Source organism: Dipteris shenzhenensis, chromosome 4 (genome assembly GCF_047967505.1).
Source record: "Dipteris shenzhenensis isolate YYH24624 ecotype China chromosome 4, Dip_SZ_1.0, whole genome shotgun sequence".
Lineage (NCBI taxonomy): Eukaryota > Viridiplantae > Streptophyta > Polypodiopsida > Gleicheniales > Dipteridaceae > Dipteris > Dipteris shenzhenensis.
In genome coordinates, this window is record NC_141599.1 from 46,958,934 (window position 1) to 46,974,627 (window position 15,694).

Here is a 15,694-nt window from a genome sequence, read left to right on the forward strand (position 1 = left end):
TCCTTAGGAATTCGCAAATATACCATCGTTCCTTCAGAGAATCTGTCCCGATCTTGGGCACTTCTAATAGACTCCTTGTCAAATGCAACATTTCCTGCATGTCTAGTAAGAAGTTCTTAGCAGCATCATTGTGAATCCCTTTTAATCCAACCATAACTGGTGACTTAGGTTGAAACCCATACATAAGCATAAAAGGACTGTAACTAGTACTAGAATGCTTTGCACTGTTGTAAGCGAATTCTATCATGGGTAGATAATCTTCCCATGAAGAGTGTCTCTTAGATACATATGCCCGAAGCATGTCTTCAACCAACTGGTTGACCTTCTCTGTACTGCCATCGGATTGTGCATGATCCGAGGAACTCATACTTAGAGTAGTTTCTAACTTCTCAAAAACAAGTGTCCAAAAGTTACTTGTAAACTTTGAGTCCCTGTCACTAACTATGTCAGAGGGCAAACCATACAGCTTAAACAAGTGGTCCACAAACTCGTGAGCCAGCTGAACAGCTGAAATAGTTGTTCTAGTAGGTAAAAACCTAGCCATTTTTGTCAAGCGGTCGACTTTGACCCAAATGGAGTCATGACCCTTGCGCGTTCGAGGCAAACCAGTAATAAAATCCATGGAAATACTTTCCCATTTATTACCTGGAATCTGTAATGGCTGTAATAAGCCCGCGCTTCTAAGGCGTTCTGCCTTAGAAACCCGGCAACCTACTACATAGTTTTCAACAAATGCACGCATCTTAGGCCAATAAAAGGTATGCTTCACAAGAGACAGAGTCCTATGTATACCCGGATGTCCAGCACTAGGAGCATCATGACACTCCCAGAGAATCTTGGATTTAAGGTCTAGAATATTAGGCACACAAATCTTTTCATTGCGGAACAGCAAGCCGTTCCTAATCATCCACTGACCTCCCGCTGCCTGTACCGTAGGTGGCACAATCCCTGAGCCTTGGTCAACCATGGAGCTCCCATCTTGGACTCTCTGCCAATAAGAAGTGAAATGACTATGAGTTGCGTATAGCCCTCTCAAGGATTGAAATAGGTCTGAGGATATTTCTGTAAATGACAAAACATTTACCAACTTAACTCGACTTAAGGCATTTGCCACACTATTCAACGAACCCTTACGATAACGTATTTCGAAATCAAAATCTTGCATTAATTCTGCCCATCTAGCTTTCCTTCCCCTCAATTCGGATCCATCACACACATACTTCATTGATTGATGATCAGTCAATACAAGGAACTTTGAACCATACAAGTAGTGTCTCCAAACCTGAAGTGCATATACTACAGCATAAAGTTCCTTCTCGAGTGTGGGCCAACGATATTGAGTGTCGTCTAGCTTCTTACTCTCGAAAGCTACAGGTCTGCCCTCTTGGAATAGAGCTGTCCCAATCGCATAATCACTCGCATCGGCCTCTAAAACATAAGGCCGGGTATGCAAGAACGGGTGCTTCCTTGATAGAAAGTTTCAAGGTTTCAAAAGCCTTGTTCATTGCATCATTCCAAGAGATTGGCTGAGTAGACCTGCGTCCACGATCTTTCTATATGTTTGTCAAGGGTGCCGTGATATGTGAATAATCACGCACAGACTTCCGTAGAAATACCGTAAATCCTAGGAAAGAATGAAGTTGTTTCACAGTCTGAGGGATAGGCTATTCTAAAACCTTCTGGATACGATCCAGATCAATGCTAATACCTTCAGAAGAAATCTAGTGTCCTAAGTAAATGATCTCCTTCATAAAGAAGTCACATTTACTCATCTTGGCATAAAGCTTATGCTGTCTTAGAATATCTAAGACAATCCGGAGGTGTCCTATGTGATCCTCAAGCGTTCGACTATATACCAAGATGTCATCTAAGAACACTACAACAAATTTGCCCAGAAAATCCCCGAACAAATCGTTCATCATCTGCTGAAAAGTAGCAGGAGCATTGGTCACACCAAAAGGTAATACGAGGAACTCGTAATGACCATACCTAGTTCGGAATGCGGTCCTATCTATGTGTTTAGCATAGATACGGATTTGGTGATAACCCGTACGCAAATCAATCTTAGTGAAATACTTCGCTCCGGCCAAATGGTCTATCAAATCATCGGACCAAGGTAGAGGGTATCTATTCTTAATTGTCACTTTATTTAATCGTTTATAATCTATACACATTCTCCATGAAGAATCTTTCTTCTTTCTTAGGAGGACAGGTGCATCCCAAGGTGATTTACTTGGGCGAATATAACCCATATTCAGGTAATCCTGTAGCTGGGTAGCTAACTCATCCTCCTCTACCTGGCTCATCCTATAAGGTGGGACACTGATAGGTTGAGCCCCTGGGACTAAGTCTATGCGATGATCTACTACCCGTTCTAGAGGTAAACCTTCCGGCAGTTGAGCAGGGAATACATCCTTAAAACTATCTAGCAACATTCTCAATTCACGGTGTTCAAACGCACTTAATTTATTCTTGTTAATTACAGAGTCAACAAATGAAGAAAGCGGAATCAAAACACACTGATAGACATCATAATGAGAAGTGTTTAATATATTCCGAAGCTGCATCGCAGATACAATAGGCCCCTGAGAAGAGGGAATTTTATCACACTCAATACAAAATTGGTTGTTCTTATCTACAAAAGAAAGTGTATGCTCTGTCCATCCAATCTAAATATTGTGGGTTTTAAACTACTCTATTCCGATCAACAAGTCTACATGCTCCAGATGCATAACATAACATGTAAGAGCCCCTGTGTAGGCTTGAATTCGGATAGGAAGCGCTTCAACCTTGCGATCCCAAAACTGCTTCCCAGTTGGAAGCTGCACCTCATAGGTGTGGTCGCTAGGTACTGTGGACAGCCCCATCTTCTGCACAAATTTGTAATTAACAAAATTGGAAGTAATTGACCAGGGAGAAGCGAGAACCAAGCCAAGAGAAGGCCAGAGGCAGAAATAGCAGGGTACAGGCGCCTGGAGTTTCGGTCCAAGCACCAACTTTTGGTTCTTGCGCTTTGGACACTCATTCTTGGTGTGGCCCCGCTCCTCGCAATAGAAGCAACGTCCTTCTTTCTTGAGCCTCAAGGTACGAAGGAAACGGGCTTTACCATTATTTGCTTGAGTCAAGTTTTTCTTGGAGGCGTTGTCCGTAGACTTCGTCTCCCCAGTGCCAGTAGTAGGCTGAAAGAACTTGCGTTTGTTCTTTCCACTCGTGTCGGAAACTGTAGTTGCTTTAGCACCGGCCATGGTATCATCATAAATGCGTGCATAATTCATGGCCTCCTGCAATGTTGTGCATTTGTTGTTCTTTATCTGCAACTTGTATGAATCTGGCAAACCATCCACGAAGAAACCTAACAAGGTCACTGGATCCATCTTAGTGGCCCTGGTTTGCAGATCTCGAAATCTTTGAAGATAAACTTCAAGGACAAGTTTAACTTTGACATATCGAGGGCTTTATGCTTGCCAGCGATATCATAATCATCCTCCTTCTTCAGGAACTCCTTCCTGAAGACCCCTTCAAAATCTGTCCATGTATCGGGCTTAGGCTGGAGTTATATTCGGGCCTAGAACTGAAGCCATGGCATCCACATGCGTGAGTGCCTGCACAGTGCTAGCCAGAAGAGTGAGAGTCGCCTGAATCCCTTGGAGTTGCTGTGTCAACCCCGTTTGATTTGCATTAACCTGCTCGAATTTTCCATCCAGTGCAGTGGTAAATTCACTGAAGGCCTTTTTCGTAATCAGGTCATCATAAAGACCCTGATCCTCCTCTCCCATAGGAGTGTAATCCAAATCCTGCTCTCCCATGGTGAACTCGGGATTTGCAGAATCAGACATAACTGAAATCTGATTTGAATATAGACTGAGAGAAATAACTGACTGAATCAAAGCGAAAAGGAGAATGGAGCAGAGGAAAACTGTCCCAAGAGATGCTGACGGAAGAAGATGCTGGAAACTGGCGAACCGGAAGCACACGAATCCCGGAATCTGGCTGAACCCGCTGCCGGATGCAGCGTATGGAATTCTGCAGCGTACGGATTGCTGACATGGCTGTACGGTCTGCTGACGTGGCTGTACGGCTGCTGACGCAGTCCGTACGGTGGCTGACGTAAGCTGTACGGCTGCTGATGCAGGCTGTACAGTAGCTGACGGAGGCCGTACAGCAGCTGACATGGCTGTACGGCGACTGGCGCAGGCGCTGTACGGATGGCTGGCGACGCAGGTACGGCTGGCTGACGCAGGGCTGGCGCAGGTGTACGGATGTACGGATAGCTAGCGCAGGCACTGTACGGATGGCTGGCGCAGGGCTGGCACACAACACGATGGCGCAGCTAGGCGGTTTGCAAGGCTATGGCTGGGCTGGTACCCTGCCCATCTATATAGGGAGCAGGGCAGCCTGATTAGGAAGCTGTGCTTCCAAAATAGGCCAACCCTCCCAGCTTTGGAGGGGGTGCTTTTTTCGAAAAAAGCAACCCTCATCGCAGGCTGGCCGCACCCTGTTCCTGTACATCTCGCCTCTCCCTGCCCTGGCCGAATTTCCGTACACTTGGCGTCCCAAACTCCGCCTCCCCCGCAGCCCTTGTCAGGTCTTTCGCCTCTCTTTCCTTCTTCTCTGCTCTCACTCCTGCTTCCTACAGCCTTCTCTCTCAGCCATGTGTCGAATCCGGATCCAAAGAAATTTGGAATGTTTATCTCTCTGCTCTACTAAAATGGTCCCCCGAAGTGTGGATCAAAAAAGTACTGCAACTCCACCTGAACCTCGAACTCTTTCTGTACCCCTGGTCTCATCTCTATAGGCAGACTCCCATGTATACCCATTGACTATTAGAAGAGGGCGCTCTGGACTCTGATGTGTCTCTCCATAAAAGACTATGTCGTGGCTTGTATAGGATTCCGAGAAGTTCCTTGGTTCTGACCATAAGGTACCATTACAGCTGCAAATGGTGCAGGACAGGGTCTCGGATATCTGAGTCTCAGAGACCCCCTATGTAGGGGAGGGGTGACACATCCCAGCACTCCTGAAACCTCTGATCTGCAAAACAAACACACACCTCGTGAGAATAGAGCAGGCTGCTCACCACCCAACCATGACATCTATGGGATGTGATCTCGAATCAGGAGATGTCCCCTCCGAGCCACGAGCTGAGCTACTGGCACGAACTCCCAATCAGATCCAAACCAGCCTGATGTCCCATACCACCAGGTGGCGCTGTGAAGCCCTGGATCTGCCACTGGGCCTTGGGCTACGCTAAGATGCAGGCGCGTGTCTGCGACTCAATTCAGGAACAGACCTGGCACCTGGGAACGAAACTTGCTCCCAACTGCACACTGAGAACTGAACCCCCTGGGCCCCTTTTATAGACTCGTGCCCCGAGCGCCAAAAATAGTGAAGACCTATAAATAGTTCGTACCCTTGCCACTCAACCCGAGAATCAAGCCTGCCTAGCTCTAAGCCTCCCCAGGCTACTTGAGCTAGTCCTGTGTACCTAGTACACGTCAGATACCAATCCGTGCACATGACAAGGGGGTAGGTGCCCTACGGGGGCCTGTAAGAAGTCGTCCCTCTCGTACCACTGTCCACTTCCCCTCCTTCCAAGCCTGATCCCGTTGCTGCAGCAAAGAGCGCCTCTCCTCAACCTGTAGAGGTGTGAGGTCCTTATCCATAGAGATCGTTGGCTGATCTCGAAGGACTGACCTGCATCCTAGATCTGAAAGTCGTGCTTGAGTGTCATGGAACCGTATGATTAGGGGTTGCTCTCAGTTGGGATCTCTCCCCACCCGCCATGCCCTCTCTATCCTGTGCTCAGCCACACCCAGGGTAGCGGCCACGAACGCAGTCGCATCTACCATCGGTGTAGCCTCAGTGCGTGAGATCCCGCGTACTGTGATGTTGAGAGCCTTATTGGCTCTCTGCTGCTACTCCATGAGGATAGCCGAAATGGTTACCCTTGCGGGTTCTCGTTTTGCCACGTCAACCCATCTGGAAGTCTCCTCAATAGTAGATTGCATGCTCGCAATCTGTGCCTCGACCACCGGGGTACTCCCTGGGACAGTGTGTGGCTGTGACCTCCTGTCGGAGCTGCATGATATCTTGTCTGAGTCCCTAAATAAGACCCGCTTGCTCCTGAATGGCCCTAGCCTGCTTATGTATGATGCGGCTCTGCTCCTGGTTGAAGCGGACCTGCTCCTGTGCGAAGCGAGTCAGCTCCATCTCACGCTCACAGAAACTATGTATCTCCATGAGCAAGGTCTCACGGGCCTCTAGTGTATCAGCCCACCCATGTCCATGCTGAAACTGTGGTGACTGTGGCATGAAAGTGTGGGACTAAGTTCAAAAATTGAGGGCAGCCAGTGCTTCCGCTCTCGGTCGGACACTAAGACCTACACCCACACCAAAAAAAAAGAAAAAGGATCCAAGAGAAATGGGGGACAAAGCCAAGAAAGACGACGACAACAACAACAAAAAGAAGCAAACAACACAACTGAAATTGGAGGATGTGAACACACGTTACAACCGAAGTGGACTCGGGGTAGACAGCAAGGCAAAGGCAGGACCCGCCTCATCTTCTTCATCCCCTATCACAACCTCAACCTCAACTCCCACTACAGTTTCAGTTTCGGTTTCAACTCCAGCCTTAGCTCCCTCTATCTCCATCTCTACTTCGACTTCAGCCCCCGCTTCAGGCTCATCTCTAGTTCCAGTGTCAGCTCCCTCTACATCTACGATCAGTGACATACTCATGCCCGTGGCGCCGGTTGTCGTTCCCTCTTCCTCCTCTCCTGTTACAGCTCTCACACAGCTTATGACCCCCACCTCGGAGGTGTCATACACTGTTCCGCAGTATGCTTCACTCTCCCCTCTCCCTCTCAGTCAACCCACGCTCCCACACCCCGTTGGGACTGCCTCATCCATTCCACTGTCATCTCCGTTCCTCACTCAGTCAATAGGAGGCACGTCCAGTGCGAGGTGGTGGAGAGGCGGGGTGGAGGTCTGAGGTGGAGAGGCAACCAGGAGGTGGAGAAGAAGAGGCTAAGATGGCGAGGACCATCTTTTTTTTTTTTGGAAGTAAAAAAAAAAAAAGAGCGTGAGGGAGAGAGGCGGGGGAAGGGAGGTGGAAAGGCTGAGCTAGTGAGGGGGAGGCTAGCGAGAGAGCGGGCTAGCGGAGAGGCTGAGCGGGCTAGTGGAGAGGTTGAGTGTGAGAGAGAGAGAAGTAGAAGTAGAATTTATTAGCGTCTTGGGGGGGCCAAAAAATGATCCATGGGACCTGTCTCGATACAATGTAAAAAGAGTCTCCTCAAGGAGAGGGGTCAGGAGTCTATGAGTTCCTGACGACAGGTAAAAAGACGAGTGACAAAAGATCCGAATGTTGCCGGAGAGGCAGTGAAGAGAACTGATGTCAATTGAGCGGAGTCCCCCAGTATCTGCTGGTAGTCCTCCCTGATATGTGCATATCGGGGGCACTGTAGAGCTACATGTGCCTCCATCTCAACTGTCTGCATGTCACAAAGGGTACAGACTCTAGCATGTCTGTGCTGGTGTATCCAAGCTCCCTACTCAATGGCAAATGTATGAGATCTGGTACGGAACCTGTCGATGTTTCTGCGATATAGAAGGGGGATAGGTGTGCTAATATAAGACTGAGTATGAGTCTCTATGGACATGTATGTAGACCAACATGTGGGATTTATGTTGTCTTGGTATTATTCGAGCTTTACCCTCTTTTCACTTGTCAACCAGTGATTTCGCAAAGTGCTCAGTAAAGACAGTTGAAACTCTTGCATGTTGACCTTTCCAGACGGCATGGTCAAATATGCTTCCACTTCCCATCTGCTGAACCATTTTCTTATGTCGGTTGCCTGTCTTGTGCAGATGACCTTACTTTAGTAGTTCTTTTGAAGCTTTGTGCTGGCATTCCATGGTTTATGAGGCAGCCTATCAGGTTGCATTTGCTGCACCTCTATTAGGTATTGCATAACTCTGATCAATGCATGGGGGTTGGCGGATGGGCTACAAGGGACTAGCGGAGAGCTACGAGGGGCTGCGAGAGGCTGGCAGCAGAGAGGCTACGTGAGGCAGTGGAGAGGCTACGAGGGGTTGGTAGAGAGGCTACGAGGGGCTGGTAGAGAGGCTACGAGGGGCTACGAGAGAAAGGGAGAACCGACTCTTCAAACAGGACGTGAGCGATGTACGATGAGCAAGCGACGAACATGAGCCAGCAACGATGAGCCAGTGATGACAGATGTGAGCCAGCGAGACGGACAGAGAGTTTATGATGGACGGAGAGTTTCTTGATGGTCGGAGAGAATTTACGAGAGATGACAGGCAAAAGGCCTTGCGTAGCGATGACGGGCAGATGGCGATCAGCAGAGATGATGGGCAGGTGGCATAAGGCCTTACGTAGCTCGCGTGGCTCCCATAACAGAGCACACTATTTGCACTATTTATTGGAGATGGTGATGGCGAGAGAGCAAGGGCTCAGCGTTGGCATTGGCGATGGCGAGCAGCATAGATCACTACGTTGGTGATGGAGAAGTAGATCACAGCGTTGACGATGGAGGAACACTTGGTAGAACCAAGTGTGAGTGACTCTCATGAGATTGAAACTGCACTATGTTGTGTTTTTAGAGGATGAGTTTGGGAATGTTCCTGGATTCATCTAGGTATATGCTTCTGCCGTATTAGTGGACATGCAAATTTCACCTCGTGAAGTTTTCGTCCAAGTTGCGGCCTGCTGGTATTGTGATAATTCTTTCTATCTTAAATGGTGCGTTGCCCTATCAGCTAGATTTAGATTTAGATGCTCGTTGGGGAGAGACTAAAATGAAAATGTTTAGACTTCACAAGCAGTTGTAGCTTGAATGAAGAGATTTTGGACTACCTTTTGATTAGCCTTCTCCTTTAGTGCTAGCCTTCATCATGGCTGAGTCTGCCCTTCACCTCCGGAGTGCCGACAGAAACTCAGTACGAAGACTTTGTATAAATGGATGCTCAAGTATGTGTGGGTGTGTGGATTTGTATGTGTGAGAGCATATTTTTATACTATGGTCTACACCCACTGTTGGGCGCTGATGACGTCAGTGGGGATGTCATAGTAGCTAGTCCCTGCTATGCATGATGGAGTTTATGGTTTTCAACCTTGTGAGTGACTCTCATGAGATTGAAACTGCACTATGTTGTGTTTTTAGAGGATGAGTTTGGGAATGTTCCTGGATTCATCTAGGTATATCCAATGAGCTTATGCAAGCTACAATGCTCACGGCCCGGCTGCTCGACCTCTCCACAAAGTACGCGACTCGGCCTCCATCAACCCGTGTAAAAAGAACTTCCAAGGGTGCACTAAGGACCCCGCACTCAGACACCTCCATCTATAGGCATAGGCCTACAGATCTATAGCCATCGCCTTCATAGTCAGCTCCGGCAACAATCCGCTCTAGCCTTGGCCATCTGCAGCCTGTCCCAACGCACAAGGCTTCGACTAAGCCTCACATAGCGCAGCGCCTCCCATCGATGACCCACAATGGACAGCCAACGGCGACTTTCAATTTGACGGAATATGGGCCAAGTTGTCACCGAAGTGTCTCTCCAAGGCTGTGCACAATGGGCTACTAGCAAGGCTCCAGCCAACAGAATACACACACAGTGAACATCTACCACAAGCCTCTTCACCGGTCGACCAGCTCTAGCTGCAGCCAGCGCATCTTCACGTGCTGCCACAGATCTCTGCGAGTGACCATCTATGCCGCCAATAGCCACTTGCGATGTAACGCTCCTCAGCAGACCTTGCCACCCACGGGCCGTTCCTCATCCTGCAGTCCGAATAGAAAGCTCCTTCAGCAAGGCTCCAACAACAGACTCAAAGGCTCCTAGCCGACTAATCTGAGGCGACTAAAGAGCCCGCACGTGACGCCACATAGCCAACGGGCTGCTCGCTAGCAGAGCCATAGCTCTTTGCATCGCTCCATTGACGCAACGAACTCTGCAGATTTACTCAGCCCACGGGCTGTTCCATTGAAAAACTTACCTCACAGCGAGCACACGCGACGGAAGCTCTTTTGATGGAATTGACATCTTCGTTAAAATCTTCAAAGATTCCGGTGAGTCTCCCTGCGACACGTGGTGGCCACCTTATCCTAAGGTCACCACCAACCTTATCACTAACGTCAGTTGACTGACACGTGGCTTGTGTGCCACGTCATCATTACTTGCCATGTCACTTAAGTCACGTCTGTACCTCGGATCAGTTGCTTAGGTGTATCTTATCCACAACCACGTCATCATCGATTGCCATGTCATCATTGACCAATCAACTGCCACATCAGCACGTTGATCAGTCAACGCTTGCCACGTCACCTGTGTCATGTCATCAAGGTAAACTTAACCTGGGTATAGTATCCTTGGTCAGAAAGAGTATAGGATTGGTTAATCCAAACCTCGAGTCAGGGTAACCCTTGGTTAGATTTCTCAGTAGCCACCTCATCAGTGCCATGTGGCACACTGATCCTGTGCAGGTACACACAATGTTCCATAGGCACTTCATGTGACATGCACACCTCTTGCTAGGTACAGTGCCACATCATCACTGCATGTGACCCACAGTGATCCATCATCATTGAGCACCATTACACTCCTTTTGTTCCTCCACCTAGATCAAGTCGTATCTCTTGATCCAAGAAGAATTTAAGAGCGCTCTGGAAAGAAAAGTCGCTCGATTTTTCGTGCTCTACGCACTCGTCACATCACGCGTACATTTCGGCGCAAGTATCACTCACTTTTCGTCTCTATATCGACGCATCTGATCCAATATTTAAAAAAAAAGGGGAAATTATTTGCTGTTCTTTCATCGCTCGACAGTTGGTATAGATCTAGATGAGAGTAGACTAGATCGCCTAGAGGGGACGCTTCGATTCTCCCCAAGTTGCCAATCTAATGTTAGAATTATTATTATAATTCAGCAGTGACCAATGTAATGTAATAAGTAGGTTAGGGGCACTTTTCCCTCATTTAGAGGTTTTTCCCCCTAACCACAGTTAGTTCACTAACTATGGTTAGTGAAGGATAAGGTTTTGTCACTTAGACAAAACCCATCCCCACTTCTCGTAACCGTCACTTCTTCTATTGCAAACACTATGTTCAGCTTTTTTGCTTCCTGCTCTCTCACTCTCTTGATTTCTAATATTTGGTATAAAAGCAGCAAGACCCTGCTCCGAGTTCGCCGCTCCTTGCCCGCTAGACCTTCCTGCTCCAAGCTCCTTGCTTGCAGCTTCCGTCCGTACAATCTGTATGGACTGATTCCGTACAGCAGCCCACGCTTCAGCTCTCGAGGTGCCGTACAACGCCGCCAGGTCCGTACAGTCGTACAAGCTCACGGAGCTCTTGATGTCTGTACATCCGCGTCTGCTTCCGTACATTCCGTACGGTGTCCGCACCATCGACTAGCCCGCCAGCATTCCATACATCTGCGCCAGACCGTACAATCGAACGCCGTTCCGCCGTACAACTGCAGTTAATATTTCCGTACTTTCATATAGGTATCCGTACATTCAGTGCTGTCTGCGCCGTACTGTTCTGTACAGGTATCCGTATGCTGTACAGATTTCGTACAGTTGCAGGTGCATTTGCAGATTTACAGAGCAGCTTGTCTTTGCCAGGAATCAGTGCCCAGAGCCATTGTTTGGCTGAAAAATTTGGGGCATTTTGTATTCGTGGGCAGACATTACAGTTGGGTTGTAGGTTGTCCCAGAAATTGGGGCTTTTGCAATTACACTGCAATTTTGCAGTGAAATTTGGGGCTTTTGCAGGCAGAGTGCAATTTCTGCAACATTTGGGGCTTTCAGACCATTTGCCCTCTTCTGTATGCAATCTCCCACAAGAAATTGGGGCTTTTGCATTTAAGTTGCAATTTTGCAGGTAAAAGAGCATTTTGGAAGTTTGCAGACAGTTTTGGACTCAGTACGAGTCAAATTGCAGACTTTTGCCTTTTTGCAGATTCTATTTGCAGATTTTTGGGCATTGAGCAGAGCATTGTGGTGCATTTTGAGCCTTTGACAGGCTGTGACAGTATTTGTCACTGTGGGCATATTCTTCTTTGCAGAGAATTTACTTGTGCATCTTACATCCCAGGAAGGGATTCTACTTGTTCAGTTTGCTGTATTTCTGAGTTTATCTTACAAAAATGGCACATAACAACTCAAATGAGGTGTTCGGGGTTCTCACACAGGAGGATAAGTTGGATGGCACCAATTACTCCTTTTGGAGTTTCATGGTTCGCAATATCTTAGTTGGCAGAAATCTTTGGGATTATGTCAATGGAGATGAAGAAAGACCAGATACAACGCCTATACTTGTCATTCCAGCTGGAGGCAGGGATAGAGGTACAAATACAGCACAGGTAATTGGAGCAGCCGCTCCAGGAGCTCCCACAGTAGAGCAGAAAAGATGGGACTCTAGAGATGCACAAGCTCTTTCAGTAATTTCTCTTTCTGTCAAGAGGTTCATTATACCTCATATTCAGTCATGCAAGACATCTATGGCAGCTTGGGTAATACTGGAGAGTATGTTTGCAGCAAGAAACGATGCCAGAGTTTCCTTTCTGAAGCGAGAACTTTCCCATACACATATGGAGGAGGGAGATTCCATAGTTTTCACCTCATGAAGCTTCAGGATCTCAGGGAACAATTGCTGAACATTGATGAAGTCATTCCGGATTCAGAGATGATCTCCACCACTTTGAACTCTCTTCCTGAGTCCTATCTTGGTTTCCACACCTCACTGAATTTGTTATTGAGGGGGGGCAGCAATCCTCTCTCCTTTCACGAGTTGGTAGGACTTCTGTTGCAGGAGGAACAAACACGCAAAAATATGGCAACCCGGGCTGGCGAGCATGCTATGCTCTCTAAGTTCAAGCCCAAGGGTAAAGGGCAGCATAAGCCACATGCAGGTCCAAGAGCACGATCTGCTCTGATACCAAATGTAAGATTTGGGGAGAGAGACAGCAAGAGAGTGAGCTGAGAGCTGAAAGCTTGAGAGCTTAGTTGCAATAGAAGAGTGTAATCCACATGCAGGTCCAAGAGCACGATCTGCTCTGATACCAAATGTAAGATTTGGGGAGAGAGAGAGCAAGAGAGTGAGCTGAGAGCTGAAAGCTTGAGAGCTTAGTTGCAACAGAAGAGTGTAAGAGTGATACAACTGAAAGAGTGAGATAAGGTCTTGTCCTAGTGACAAAACCTTAGTAGTCACTAACCATAGTTAATGAACTAACCGCAGTTAGGGGGGAAAACCTCTTAAAGAGGGAAAAGTGCCCCTAACTAGCTTATTAAATTACATTGGTCACTGCTGAATTATATCTATAATTCTAACAGTTTTGTACAAGTTTTAAAGCTTGTACAAGTACCTACTCCAAAACTCTAAAATCTTTGTCTTTTTTTTTTGGGTATCGAACGTACCATCGAACGTACGCCTAAGATTTTTTAGTTTGTTTAGTACCGTACTAATATCGAACGGTATGCATCGAACGTGATCGTACGTGTCAACCATGCATGGGCGGTGCTTTTTATAAGCTGAAATGGGATCTTTTTGCAGGTGGATGCTTTGAATTTTGGCGACCTAGTCTTAGAATGTCCCCTAGAAAATAAATTCAATAAGCCAGCCATTTCTGTCTAAGATAAAGGAGAGGCTAACGTCTCTCCTGCTAGCAATGGTGCTGGTCAAATGCCTCTATAGCTCCAGTAAAAGCGAAGGAGAAAACTTCGAATGAAGGTTGACAAACCCCGATAAAAATATCCTCAGCTAGAAGGCCTCTTCTACCTTGTACATGGATAGGTGCATCATCTAATGGGTTACCACTACTGAAAATTCAGGCATGGGCATTACTTGCGCTGCGAGTTGCACTTTGTTCCTAGAAGATTGTTATTGCCCGGTCCTCAAGTTCATGCTTTGAATCCTGAGGTGGACATGCAGTCTTGATTTTTTTTTGGGTGGGATAGAGAATGTTCATATCTGTAAATTTGTAAATATGCTGGCACAAATAAAATGATTGGACTTCCAATGTACAGGTTTTATGTGATCTGCAAAAATGGAAGATTGTATGGGGATGTCAAGAGAGTGCAGCCTGATATAGTGGCCTTATAGGAGCATAATGAGAAGCCATGGTTTTGTCATTTGGATACATGTGAATCAAGTGTTGGGGTACACCACACAATGCACCACCGTCCAAGGTTGATAAAATTTGCTGTTGTAAATAGCTTATGATGTTAAGACATTGATAACAAGTGGAGATGCGCTTTGAAGCCTGCAGTCCCACAATTAAGGGTTCTTGTTCTAACTTGTCCTTGTTATGGATGGATGCACGTGAGCAGAGTTCCTTTAATATCATTTGGTATTTATATATAGCAAATTCATTTTGTGTTATTTTGTCCCTTCTTCGTGAAGTTTATCTTGTTACATATTGCCAGACATGGCATTTTGTTGGATATGACATTTTCTATGCAGGTGATAACTCCTTTTGTGGAGTGGTAGTTCTTGTAAAACATGTCCATGCACTTCAGCCTGTTGTGGCTCGACCTAGAAGGTCGATGGATTGTTATGCAATGTCTTCTTGGAAGGGGAGATTTTTGAGTTTGCCTTAGTATATGATCCACAATCATCACATGGTAGAGCTTTAATCTGGCAGGCAATGTTGCAATATCCATGGAGGCAAAATGCATTTATTCTATGTGGGGATTTTAATAATGCGGCACTGTCGGGAGATAATACCTCTTGTCATACACAGCCTGTTGGGGTAAAGGCACATTGCCACCCTTTTATTAAAGATATGCCACCTATGACTGTCTTAAGACAGTCATAGGGTGAAAGCATAAAACCTATGAGTTTGTATAAGGTACCTCTTGGAGATAAGCTCTTCAAGTTTACCAAGTACAAGGGAGAGGACAAGCCCGAGGTCTTGCTGGCGTGGATCCGAGACCTCGAGTATTTCTTTGAGGGGGACGAGTACGAAGACAAGGCGAAGATCCGGTTTGCCGTCCTGCACATGCAAGACCGTGCTTCACTCTGGTGGGCAGCTATGGTCAACACTGGACAGCAAGCCCACACCTGGAAGCACTTCAAGAAGAACTTGATGAGGCACTTCCTGCCTAAGGAGTTTAAGAGAGATACAATGGTGCAGTGGGACATCCTCCGCCAATGCCAAGAAGAGAAAGTCAGTGAGTATGTTGATCGTTTTTGGGATACTTTGTTAAAAGTTCAAGCATTCAGTAGGAAGGATAAAAAAGAGCAGCAAAGGAAGTTCTTTGCTGGCCTACGGTATATCGTTCAGCATGAGGTGGACATTGCCACTCCTACTTCTCTCAAAGACACCATCAACATCGCCTTGAAGGTGGAGAAGAAACAATCTTTCTCCAACAAGCGGAATGGCAGCAACAACAAGCGGAAGTCCGAGGGAACCTCTTCCAAGGAACAAAAGGGTAAGGAGACAGCAAAGGACGCACCAAAAGAGCAAAAGTCAGCCAGCCAGCCTCCTTCGAAGAAAGCAGCCCGCACTTTCAGCTCATTGTCTCCACAACAGAAGCAAAAGTATTACTCCGAAGGGCGGTGTTTCAAGTGTGGCGATCGAGGCCACAACTTCTACGAATGCCCTCAAGCTGCCAAAAACAACAGCAACAAAGAAGCAGCCCTCAAAAAGCCAGTTTTGGTAGTCAAC

At 46.9% G+C, this 15,694-nt stretch overlaps 1 protein-coding gene across 3 annotated transcripts in view; it reads left to right on the forward strand.

The window, feature by feature from the left end:
- LOC147902966 (Glutathione S-transferase family protein) overlaps positions 1–15,694 on the forward strand; it is a 67,480-nt gene that overhangs the window by 36,064 nt on the left and 15,722 nt on the right. The window contains exon 6 of one of the 3 annotated variants that reach the window (XM_087374080.1): positions 14,669–14,770. The exons of 1 other annotated variant lie outside the window; for it this stretch is intronic. In XM_087374080.1, the coding sequence (XP_087230206.1) occupies positions 14,669–14,724 (56 nt within the window). In that variant the 3' untranslated portion in view covers positions 14,725–14,770. Of the gene's footprint in view, positions 1–14,051; positions 14,103–14,668; positions 14,771–15,694 lie in introns of those variants that run through there. One more of the 3 variants, XM_087374081.1, reaches the window with a different exon arrangement.